Below are 12,043 nucleotides of genomic sequence, written 5' to 3' on the forward strand. Positions count from 1 at the left end.
CGCTCATTATCTCCAATAAAGTTACACGCGTCAGCGTGCTTGATGATGCAATAATCAATCATAAGCAGCTGTAGCAGGAGGCTGCAGAATAATTTCGATTTTATTCATCACTTATTTTTTTGTCTGATTGTATGATTCGTATGTTGTTGGAGCGTAACGTCAGTTCTAAGGTTTGTGTGTGGATAAGGGTCACTTACTAAAGTATGCAATGGGATGAATTATTAAAGAAGGAAAGGAAGAAAAAAAAAAAAGGACAACGTTTTCGGGGATAAAGTTGAGAGTTTTGAGAGTTGAAAAAGGGCAAATCTTTCTTCTTCTTCCTCGTCACTCCCAATTGAGTTGACTAAAACACAGTTCGAGTTCGAGACAATGGATCTTTCCAAGTTTCTGTGTTGGGTTGTTTTGCTTCTTGGAATCTCACTTGTAGAATCCAAGTACATGGTCTACAATACTTCACATACCATTGTTCCTGGAAAACTTAATGTCCATGTGGTTCCTCATTCCCACGACGATGTTGGCTGGCTCAAGACTGTTGATCAGTACTATGTTGGCTCTAACAACTCTATTCAGGTCTTGCCCTTTTATTGATTTTCTTGTAGCTGTTTATTATGGATCGGATTTTTGGTTTACTTACTTAGTTTTTGTTTCTTTTTTTGTCTCCTAGGTGGCTTGTGTTCAAAATGTGCTGGATTCACTTGTTCCTGCGCTGCTCGCTGATAAGAATCGCAAATTCATTTACGTTGAACAGGTAAATTTGGTTTCTTTTTCCTAATTGGTTTGTGGAAGTTGGTAAGCTTTTTGTTGACTAGGCCTGTAAATGAAAGATTTAGTTAATAGTGCCCTCGTTGTTAGTTAGGTGTGACCAATCTTTCGAGTTGAATGACGGTTAGTTTTCTGATGAATGCAGGCGTTTTTTCAGCGATGGTGGAATGAACAAAGTGAGACAATTAAACGTATTGTGAAGGATCTAATACACTCAGGCCAACTAGAGCTCATGTATTGGTTTCTTTTTTAGTGTGTTTTATTGATATCACACTTGTCCTTGTTTCATTTTGTTAAGAAGTCATTAACCTTTTCTGCAGAAATGGTGGTATGTGCATGCATGATGAAGCAGCACCACACTATATAGACATGATTGATCAAACAACCCTCGGGCATCGTTTCATTATCAGAGAGTTCAATGTGACTCCAAGAATCGGTTGGCAGATTGATCCTTTTGGACATTCTGCAGTGCAGGCTTACTTGCTAGGCGCAGAAGTAAGCTCCTCTCTGGGGATTCATTTTTAGTTTTATGCATATTTTTTGATACAGAGGTGTGAAGATATTGATTTATGCAGGTTGGCTTCGACTCAGTCTTTTTTGGCCGGATAGATTACCAAGATAGGGAGAAGCGTAAAAAGGAGAAGAGTCTTGAAGTTATATGGCGAGGCTCTAAGAGTCTCGGTTCCTCTTCACAGGTAAAACACATAGAAAAAAAGTTTCATGGTAGTTCATATTATAATATGGATTTTCATTTTCTTTTGCTAACATTGATCTGACTTTTGATACAGATTTTTGCTGGTGCTTTCCCTAAGAACTACGAACCTCCACCTGGTGGTTTCTACTATGAAATCAACGATGATTCCCCCGTTGTTCAAGTATTTTCCTTGGCAGTTGATTACACTTTTCTGCTGTGTTTATTTTATTCCTATGTCAGTTGTGTGCCTCTTGATCCGTGAAGGATGATCCTGACCTGTTTGATTACAATGTTCAAGAACGAGTGAATGCCTTTGTATCTGCAGCTTTGGATCAGGTAAATTTGTAGAATGTTCCCTTTTTGGTGTAATTTTCTGTTACATTTTTGTGACATATTTCTTGGTATCCGCAGGCCAACATTACTCGAACAGATCACATTATGTTTACCATGGGAACAGATTTCAGGTACCAGTATGCACACACTTGGTTTCGACAAATGGACAAACTTATCCATTATGTTAACCTCGTAAGTCATCAAAGATCTGTATTAATTATTATGTTCCTCTTTAAGTCTCCAGCTATATGTCTGTGTAGATTTATAGTAAGCTAGATGATTAGAACCAAAGTATATATCTCTAATTTGTGGACTCTGAATTATTTTAGGATGGGCGTGTCAATGCTTTCTACTCTACCCCTTCCATATATACAGATGCAAAACACGCGGCAAATGAGGCCTGGCCCCTGAAAACAGAGGACTATTTCCCGTGAGTTGGGTCTTTAATTTTTTTGACTCCATCCAGTTCTTGCTTAAATATTAAACGAATCTTTACTTCAGTTATGCAGATCGTATAAATGCTTATTGGACTGGATATTTTACAAGTAGGCCAGCACTTAAGCGTTACGTCAGAGTGATGAGTGCCTACTACTTGGTATTTTCTTCTTCCGAGATTAAAATGAAACACTTGAAGTTTTGTTTTTTATTTATGTGTATAACTTGAGAGTTTAGGCAGCAAGGCAACTTGAGTTTTTCAAAGGGAGAAGTGAGAAGGGTCCGACGACAGATTCATTAGCAGATGCACTAGCAATTGCTCAACATCACGACGCTGTTTCTGGTACATCGAAACAGCATGTGGCTGATGATTATGCAAAAAGACTAGCAATAGGCTATGTGGAGGTAGAGTGCCAACTTCCCCAATATTGCTAGAGTGCCAACTAGCAATAGGCCTGTTTGCTCTATCTGAACGTCAGTAAGATCTGTTGACCTTGCAGGCTGAGAGTGTGGTTGCTACTTCTCTTGCTCATCTGACTAAAGCAGATCCCGCCCTGAATCCAACCTTCCAACAGGCAAATAATTCCTAGCTTATATGTATTTTCTCATAAGAATTGAATCAATATTGTGAAGGCTTACATGACATCCGTTTGATAAAAGTAACCCACCCTTTTCTCTTAGTAACAGTTTGACCTTCCTTTTCAGTGTTTGTTACTGAACATAAGTTACTGTCCCTCAAGCGAAATCAACTTATCTGATGGGAAAAGTTTGGTAAGCAGATATTATTATCCCTCGGGATTTTCAACCGATCTATAATAGCTGTCTGTGCTTCCTTCCTATAACTTACAGTTCTCTTTCCTCTCTGTAGATCATATTGGCTTATAACCCACTTGGATGGAAGCGAGTGGACATTGTCCGGCTTCCTGTGAGTCAATCAAGTTCTTTTTTTTTAAATCACTATTATGTATTAACAAGTACATGACGGATCTTTTATAGGTTGTGGGCGGAGACGTTGCGGTACATGACTCTGAGGGACACGAAATAGAGTCTCAACTCGTTCCATTTACTGATGAATATATGGCATTAAGGAACTATCATGTAGAGGCATACTTAGGTCAAAGCCCTACACAAGTGCCAAAGTATTGGCTTGTGTTTTCAGTTACTGTGCCTCCTCTTGGCTTCACTACTTACACTATCTCCACTGCTAAGAAAACAGGTACAATATAAACATATCTATTTGGTCTAGTGGAACAAACTTTTAAACTTGATCACTGATACTATCACTTTTTCTTTCCAAATTTAGGTGGATATGCTAGCAAATCATATGTCTCCAGATTGCAGAAAGGCGAGCAATCAAAATTTGATGTTGGTCATGGGCATCTGAAGCTTAGTTTTTCCACTGATCAAGGGACAGAAATCAATTATGTTAACAGCAGAACCTCGGTATGCCATTATTTTTTTAACACTACCTCGCAGTGATCCTTAAAAATGCTGATAAATCTTCTGGTTTCTTTTTGTGTGGTAAAGATGACAGAACCAGTCAAACAGACATATAGCTACTACTCTGCATACAATGCAACAAATGACAAAGAACCTCCTACACCTCAGGTAAAGAGGAGATGTTTTTTTCTCTTGTTTCGACACTTACCTTACAATGGCTAAGGTTCAGTACACTTATTCTAAGTTCCCCTGGTCGTCTTGTCTGGTTTGCAACCTCTAGAACTCGGGTGCGTATGTTTTCCGTCCAAATGGCACATTCCCCATCAAACCGGAAGGACAGGTTTGTACTCCCTTGTGAAAGTATTGATCTTCCATACGAATCATAGAAAAGAAATTCAATCTTAACCACTGGCTCAACTTTCAGGTTCCTGTGACTGTTATACGTGGGCCGCTGGTGGACGAGGTACATCAACAAATAAATCCATGGATATCTCAGGTACCTACGCTTTCAGTTTGTTCTCCTTGCCCACTTGATTGTTTGCATCTATAGACTCTTGGAATCTGCCTAAGTTTAAACAGTCCTGTGGCTTCTTAAACTCTATTTGAACCTGTAGAAGTGCAGATTGTAGATTCTTATACTATCTGACCTTGTAATTGTCTGCAGATCAATAGAGTTTACAAGGGCAAGGAGCACGTGGAAGTTGAATTTATTGTGAGGCTGATACCATAACTATTCCAATACCGGTTTTCATGTCTTAGATTCCATTATAAAGGCGTTAGGATTATTTGGTTATTTAGGTTGGTAATATACCGATTGACGATGGGATTGGCAAAGAAGTCGTAACTCAGATCTCAAGTTCCCTGAAAAGCAATAAAACTTTCTACACAGATTCAAGTGGACGTGATTATATCAAAAGGGTATGATGTCCATTTTATTTCTTTCATGCATGTGTTCTTAATTGTTCTTTTCTAATTGCTGTTCAATGATAAACTGAATTACTTGTTTTGCAGATCCGTGATTATAGATCAGACTGGAAACTAGAAGTCAACCAACCTGTTGCAGGAAATTATTACCCGGTATGTGAGTAATTACTGACAATGGTCGAATAGGGAAATTGGTTGGTAGTTTACAGTTCCCTGCAAATGATCGTAGATTGAGCTTGACCAAATCAGTTGGATAATAATTCCATATATATCTTGCTCAGATAAACCATGGAATTTACTTGCAAGACAGTAAGAAGGAATTCTCAGTGATGGTTGACAGAGCCTTCGGAGGGTCGAGCATAGTGGACGGACAAGTTGAGCTTATGCTTCATAGGTATTAACATTTTCAATATCATAATCTCCATGCCCCGTCTCTCTCTGCGTCTAACCTAACAATAACCTTAACTACTACAGGAGACTGCTCCTCGATGACTCTAGAGGTGTAGCAGAAAATCTAAACGAGACAGTGTGTGTTCAAGACAAGTGTACTGGACTAACTGTAAGCACGGATGATATAAACTAAGTTCAAGGGCAGATTATGCACTTCAGTAATACTCTGTTTCTACTAATCTTAGGTACTCTTAACAATTATTACAGATCCAAGGAAAATATTACTATAGAATCGATCCATATGGAGAAGGTGCAAAATGGCGACGAACATTTGGACAAGAGATCTACTCGCCACTCCTCTTGGCCTTTGCTGAACAGGTGAAAGCAAGAGCATAATGGAAAATCAGGACGCTACTCTCTAGCTGTCCCAAATTATTTATACAACGAATGTTAAAATGTTTCAGGATGATGGAAAGCCGATGAGTTTTGGTGCAGCATCATTCTCTGGAATTGATCCATCCTATAGTTTGCCTGAAAATGTGGCACTTCTGACTCTGCAGGTGCCTCTTTTGCAGACTCAAAAGTTATAGATAGTTTACATGAGCTGAGTTGATAACTTGTTGTTCACCATTGGTTTGGTTGAGATGATTTCAGGAACTGGATGATGGGAATGTGCTTCTGCGTCTAGCTCATCTTTATGAGGTATTATTATATATAACCATTCTTTGTGTGGGTTTGTTAGTAGAATGAAGCATATGAGATTGTGTAATTAGGTGGGGGAGGACAAGGAACTTTCAGGAGTGACAAGCGTGGAACTGAAGAAGCTTTTTCCTAGAAAAAAGGTAGAAGCTTTTTTAGAAAGATAGCGGTTTTGAGATGGAACATGATATAAAAATGTGTGTTGCAGATAGGGAAAGTGACAGAGATGAGCCTATCAGCAAACCAAGAAAGAAGCGCCATGGAGAAGAAGAGATTGGTGTGGAAAGTAGAAGGTGAAGGATCTTATGGAGAAGAGAAGAAGGCGAAGAGAGGGAGGGAAATCGATCCAAGAAAGCTGGAGATGGAGCTTTACCCGATGGAGATTAGGACAGTGTTGATACACTTGGAACTTCCATCTTCTCATTCTCGCATAAACAGATTCGATGCCTAAATAAGGTATAAGGAAGTTTTGAGGATAGATTCTCTTATCTCCTTCCTCTTGTGTTTTCTTTCCAGACGCTGATTAACTCAATAAAAATAAAAGGTGAGTGAGTCTTGCATCGAATTCACATAACTTACCATTATGCTATCAACAAAGATAAACTGATCTTTTATTGATAAATGCTGGAACTGATTATAATTAACATTTACACATGGCACGGAGCCACGATCCTTTGTTTGAATTCGTAGAAATATGGGTCATCCAAGTTGTGGCAATCAGACAAAAACAGTTGAAGAAGACATGGAAAAATTTGGGAATTAAGAAAAAGTGTTGTTGCAAAAGAAAGAAGAAAAAAAGAAAGAAGCTACGTTCTTCGCTTGGCGGTGGCAGTGGAAGAAGAGGAGGTGTTGCCTTCAAAGAGCTGGTCGATGAGATCCTCGATGTCCTCAGACTGATACTTGATATACTTCTCGGTCTGGCGACCAGGATCCAAGTACTGTCCAAACCTAGCCATGAAGGCTCTGTAGGCAGGTATCATGACTGCAGTTATGGAGACCCTCAGCTCGCTCTGCAGCTGCTCGTCGTTAACTACCCAAGTGGTCTGCGTCTTGTGTATCTCGTCAAAGGTTGCGTTGAAGCTCTTGAATCTCTCCTTGAGGTTGGGCTTGACTATCTTGCCGTTGTGCATGAGCCCCTCATGCCCTAAGAACCCTAGCAGCTTCCCCCACGTCTCCCTCTGGTAGTTTTTGTGATAGTTCCTTAGCTCTGACGACCTCCTCCTGCACCATGTGTCACCCATCACCTCGTGTATCTCTGCTGCTCCTTTGATCTTCTGCACTATGTATCTCCCGTTGTTCATCATGAAGATGCAGCTCAGTGGTATGTCTTTGTACTGTTTTGACTTTGTCTCCAGGTTCCCGTCTAGTAGCTCCATTATCCTCATCAGCTGGCTCGCGAAGGCCGAGTTCCCGCTCTTTACAGGTTCCTCCTCCTCTTGCTCCATCTTTGAGTGACTCTTGAAAACTTGTTCCAACGTGTCTTTGTATTCGCACGAGTACTTGAGGTAGTTCATGGTGTACCTCGTCAGTGGATGTACTGCGCCTCCTGGCACTGGGGTCTTACTTGAATCTGATTTGATGGAGTGCTCCAGATCCGAAAATATATGAATCGCAGTCTCTCCAAGGCGGGAACGAGCACTGGTCACCTCGTTCCTCAGCTCGCCCCGCAGCTCCTCTGGAAACAGCTGCTCCATGGATGGAAAACTGTCCCGCAGAGTCTCGTAGATGTCGAGGATCTTGAAAAGCTTTTCAGTGGAGCGCCTTGTCATGGCCACGGCCTCTGCGAAACCCAAGAACTGGATGGCCAAACCGTGTGTGACGATACAGAATAAGCTCCCCTCATCCCCTGAGAAGATCCTCTCTGCAAGTTTGAGCTCTCCAGGGAAGAAGAGAGAAGAGCAGTCCTTGATTGTTTTGTTCCATATAGGGATCTCTCTCTCAAGCGTGTCCCAGCTCATCTTCTGCACCTCGTCAATGCTAACTTTCTCAAACTCACAATCTTGTTTCAACGTTCGCATCAAAATGTTTCTTCTTCCAACCAAGTAAACCTCTCTGCATTCCCATCCATACCCTCCTCCTTTCATCTTCTCCGCTATTTTTCTAAGCACCACAACCACATCATCCGGGTAACCAGGGTATTCGATTTCCTGATCACCGGATTCCGGAACCAGCATTTGGTCGTTATCTTGTGAGACCACCGCATCATTTTGGTGGTCTTGCTGATCCGCAGTGCTCTTCCTCTGGCTGTTGCTGTCATCGGCAACAACCACAGACTCTTTGATTACTGATTCTTCTAAAATGATGCGGAACTCGTCTTCCAAGAAAGCCATTGCACGTTGCTGAATGGATCCCGCATGGTTGATCAAGGGCTCATGATGTTCCAGACAGGACTTGGTGTTGAGCAAAAGCCCCATTAGCTTTGAGACACGATCCACTGCCTCCAAAAGCGAAGAAACCTCTTCGGGATCTTGGTACCAGACCGTCTTAGGGTCACCAGTGTCATATTTGGAGAGTTTCTCCTCAAAAAGATCTAAGAACTTGCCAACAAACTGTGGGATCTGAAAATAACCTTCCTCTCCTTTCTCCTCGGTGCTGTCTTTATGCTCCTCCTTGTGAAGGGAAAGAGTCTGGAGAAACTGATCGAGTTCTTCAGACAAAGACTCCAAAGTTTGAAGAACCTCTGGTGGTTCTTCTCCTTGTGAAACCTTGTCGACATTGTTGTCTCCTTGATCGTGATGATCTGTCTCGGCATTACCAACATCTACATTCTCTTTACTGCTACCATCCTGATGCGTATCATCTGAGCGATGATGATCATCCGAAACACCGTCTCCTTTCTCATCTCCCTTAGATTTGTCATCATGATCAGGGTCCTTCTCGTTCTTCTCCATCGCTTCTTATTATTTAACGTAAAAGCTTTAAGAATGGTGAAGTGGGAATGAGATGCAGAGGAAGGAGAGATTCATGTGTTCTGTGTTTTTTTTTTTTCTGTGTAGACTTTAGGATTTGTGGTTTGTGTGGTTAGAGAGAGGCGATTGAGAGAGAGAGATGGTCGCAATGGCTGAATCGAAGAAGTAGGGGAGCCTTGTTTTTTTGGTGGCTGACCGTTGACTTTTTCTTTCATCCCAACACCAATACCGTGTAGTAGTAATCTATTTTTAACCTACAAAAAATAAAAAAAAGGGATAAACCTCGTAATTATTAAACTCTTTTTAATTTGTTTGTTAAAAAAACAAAGGGAAGATGAAGAATGATTTGAATAACGTGTGGGAGTATGGTGCGCACGCATATTCCTCACATAACTCTATCTTCTTATACGTGCATCAGTGCATGCATAAACCATCCTACATTTCTTCATGTTAATCATTTAAAAAACTTCTTCTGATTCTCAATCAATAATTATATGTATCTTAGCTGTTTTTGATATAAATATAAATCATTGCTATGAATTGATATGAGTCATCTAAGTCAATATTAATATTGATATGGCTGGGAATGGAATATAGAGAGAGAGACATATAAAGTAGCTAATACGCAAACAAGAGATAGGTTTTGGAGGAGAAAAGCCCGACGAATAGTTGTTGGGCCCAAATAAGCTGCAATTATGAAGTTTCCATAATCAGGTCCTGCCTATTCTTTACTTACTACTCCTAGTTTCAGTAGGAGAAAAGAGGAACAAGGAACACAAGTAGGCAGTGTTGTGTCTCCTCTCGTCACATGCACAAATAAATGCAGTACTGCGTAGAGCCGTTTACAGAAAGTAATAAATTAAAGATCAGAAAGATGAGGCTATAATAGTTAGGCGGACGTGTGCTGGCTCGCCCAATTGTCAAAGGAGGCTTTCCAACTTTTTTTTACTGTGTTTGGTTTTAAATTTTAATGGTAAGTAGTACCCCAAATTGGAATCTATCAAGTGGGAGAATGATGAAATGGTAATAAGTAAAAGGATCCAAAAGAGGACCCTTTTTGCAAATGGAGAAACCCCAAACTTGCACGTTTCTCTCTTCCTCTCATCTCTCTCTCGCTCTCTTTCATTGTTCTTAAGGGAATAATATGACATTTTCTTCTCATAATTTTTTTTTTTAATTTACTTTATAAGTCAAATGAACATCTCACAAAAGCACCTTCCTTTTTTTTCCTATTCTTTCTCATCATCTTTCTTATTATGAACTAAAATAAATCTTCAGAACAAAAGAGCCATTTCTACCATTTATAATTTTCTTTATTACACAACTACATGTTTGTGTGAGTGTGTGTGTACCCGTGGGGATATATTATATATATACATATAACATATATATTAAGAGAACCTCTACTACTGTCATTTAGCCTGCAAAACCCACAAACAAAAGGCTACACAAGTCTTCCTTCTCTCTCTCTCTCTCTCTCTCTCTCCCTATCTCCATCTGCTCTTCCTTTCTTTAGATGGAATGATGTATCAATGCTTATAAAGGTGTGAAATTTGATCCACTATTCAAGAACCAGTTTGAAGAAGAAATAAAAGAGAAAGAGAGGATATGGAGGTGGAGAAGAGGATAGTAGTGAATGGAGGCATGAGATTACCAATAGGATATAGATTCCACCCAACGGAGCAAGAGCTTATCCTTCATTACTTACTCCCAAAGGCCTTTGCTTCTCCTTTGCCTTCCTCCATCATTCCTGTCTTTGACCTCTTTTACTCTCATCCTCTTACTTTCCCAGGTCCCTCTCTCTCTCTTCCTTCTGTCAAAACCTCTGTATATATGTTTATGTCTCCTTCTTTTGCCTAACTGTTTTATTCAAATGGGTGTATCAAGGTTTACAATTGTTTTTGCTGATGTTTGGGGCTAGATCCGTGGGTGCCTTAATGCTAAAACTGAAGGGTTTTTGCTTGCTTTCAGGGGATCAAAAGGAGAAGCAGAGGTACTTCTTTTGCAAGAAGAAAGAAGTGTCAAGTAATGAGCGTAGAATCAAGATTTTATCTGGTGATGGTTACTGGAAACCTATTGGGAAAGAGAGACCAATATTTGCCTGTGGTGGAACAGTTGGGATTAGAAGAACACTTGCTTTCTATGAAATAAACAAGTCTTCTTCTGATTATAACAAAACTAAATGGAACATGACCGAGTATTGCCTTGCGGGATTTGCATCGGCTAAGGTACACAAATCAACTACTCTATTGACTATTATGAGAAAGACTTTGGAATGTGTGATAATAATGGGGTTTGATTTGGCATTAAACACAGGTGTTTGGAGAATGGGCAGTGTATAATGTGTATGAAAGGAAAGGATCAAAAGCAAGAAAACAGAGGAAATCAAGAGATATAGGTGATGAAGATTTGAGTTGCAGCATCAACTTTACGGTTGGATCCGATCATGAAACTGGTCCGCCACCACCTTCTCCTCCTACCTCAGCTGATGAGTGATTAATATCTAAGAGAACACGTTGAGATGTGACAAAGCTCCTAAACCCTAACCTACTAGGCCACTTACGTTTTTGTCAAGCTATTTAAAAAAAAAAAAATCCACGTCTCTTGATTCATTTGTTTGAGAAATAAGTAACATGGGGCTAGAGAGCTTATTTTGATCTGAAAACTGTTGTATTGTATGAGTTGAGATTGCCATGCTTTCGTTGAGCAAAACCAAATATATGTCAAACTTGTTTGTTGATTATTTTTACTTGAAGATCTTTTAGTTAACATTATCTCTGCAAGTAAAGTTATACATTTAGCTTGGCAAGACGAAGTAAAGTTGAATTAAAAAGGAGGTATCTTTCTTCCTCTAGGATGAGAACTTGATTCCCTTTCTTTTCAAACCAAATAAGAATCCATAGCCTATATGTCTATATAAGTACCATATTACAAAAACAATTATTAGTCTTGTTTTATTATATCAATGAGAATGGAAAATTAATTTCTAATATGAGATGGAGATGCATTTTGCTTTAATTAAGGTATAGCAAGTTGATATAGTTATACATTAAATATATATAAGGTAGATGGATGAGTTATACTAAAAAAATATGAATTAGTGTGTTAGAATGAACAATGAGACGAATACAAAGAGTTGAAACTGAAATTAAAATATATGGGAAAATGAAGAAGCCATCGCATGGGGTGTCGAGAAGCTAAAGTTCTTCGTGTCTAACCAATTTATTTAATCAAAACATATAGGTACATTTTGTCATTGACACGTATTCTCAATGTTAATCAGAATCCAACATCTTGAATATGATTGTTGAGATATTCTGAAAGCTGTATGTTTAAACGAAATTCATGAATAAATTAAGGGAATATGTGCCCAAAACTTTAACAACCATAACAAAAGATATATATGTATATCGACCAACTATATAGTGTAATGGTGTATATGCTAACATCGTTATCG

General features: G+C 39.4%; 2 protein-coding genes and 1 pseudogene across 3 annotated transcripts; 2 read left to right on the top strand and 1 right to left on the bottom strand.

Moving 5' to 3' along the window:
• Nucleotides 1-25: 25 nt before the first annotated feature.
• Nucleotides 26-6,242, top strand: LOC104705666 (putative alpha-mannosidase At5g13980). Its single transcript, XM_087461398.1, has 29 exons — nt 26-570; nt 665-748; nt 908-996; nt 1,083-1,257; nt 1,338-1,457; nt 1,551-1,637; nt 1,721-1,792; nt 1,868-1,981; nt 2,119-2,219; nt 2,291-2,384; nt 2,462-2,629; nt 2,725-2,799; nt 2,930-2,995; nt 3,093-3,149; nt 3,221-3,440; nt 3,528-3,667; nt 3,752-3,832; nt 3,945-4,004; nt 4,089-4,160; nt 4,329-4,376; nt 4,463-4,582; nt 4,676-4,741; nt 4,870-4,982; nt 5,063-5,147; nt 5,246-5,356; nt 5,443-5,538; nt 5,633-5,680; nt 5,752-5,820; nt 5,886-6,242. The coding sequence occupies exons 1-29, from the start codon at nt 370-372 to the stop codon at nt 6,126-6,128; spliced, it is 3,075 nt and encodes a 1,024-aa protein (XP_087317524.1). The 5' UTR covers nt 26-369; the 3' UTR covers nt 6,129-6,242.
• Nucleotides 6,243-6,274: 32 nt separating this feature from the next.
• On the bottom strand, nt 6,275-8,956 carry LOC109131803 (exocyst complex component EXO70C2 pseudogene; annotated as a pseudogene). Its single transcript, XR_015563712.1, has one exon. The product of XR_015563712.1 is annotated as an exocyst complex component EXO70C2 pseudogene (transcript).
• Nucleotides 8,957-9,138: 182 nt separating this feature from the next.
• LOC104705668 (NAC domain-containing protein 83) lies at nt 9,139-11,329 on the top strand. Its single transcript, XM_010421720.3, has 3 exons — nt 9,139-10,378; nt 10,558-10,814; nt 10,903-11,329. Exons 1-3 carry the CDS (start codon nt 10,195-10,197, stop codon nt 11,080-11,082), a joined length of 621 nt encoding a protein of 206 aa, XP_010420022.1. The 5' UTR covers nt 9,139-10,194; the 3' UTR covers nt 11,083-11,329.
• The last annotated feature ends 714 nt before the right edge of the window (nt 11,330-12,043 follow it).

The sequence above is a fragment of the Camelina sativa genome, chromosome 8, assembly GCF_030686135.1.
Source record: "Camelina sativa cultivar CO46 ecotype springtype chromosome 8, ASM3068613v1".
Classification (NCBI taxonomy): Eukaryota; Viridiplantae; Streptophyta; class Magnoliopsida; order Brassicales; family Brassicaceae; genus Camelina; species Camelina sativa.

Bases quoted from the DNA above. Each gene is read 5' to 3' on its own strand.
- LOC104705666 (XM_087461398.1), top strand. From the start codon at position 370: ATGGATCTTTCCAAGTTTCTGTGTTGGGTTGTTTTGCTTCTTGGAATC. The intron at 1,793-1,867 runs GTAAATTTGTAG...TGGTATCCGCAG, and splicing joins TATCTGCAGCTTTGGATCAG to GCCAACATTACTCGAACAGA. The intron at 4,983-5,062 runs GTATTAACATTT...TAACTACTACAG, and splicing joins GTTGAGCTTATGCTTCATAG to GAGACTGCTCCTCGATGACT.
- LOC104705668 (XM_010421720.3), top strand. From the start codon at position 10,195: ATGGAGGTGGAGAAGAGGATAGTAGTGAATGGAGGCATGAGATTACCA. The intron at 10,379-10,557 runs GTCCCTCTCTCT...GCTTGCTTTCAG, and splicing joins TCATCCTCTTACTTTCCCAG to GGGATCAAAAGGAGAAGCAG. The intron at 10,815-10,902 runs GTACACAAATCA...CATTAAACACAG, and splicing joins CGGGATTTGCATCGGCTAAG to GTGTTTGGAGAATGGGCAGT.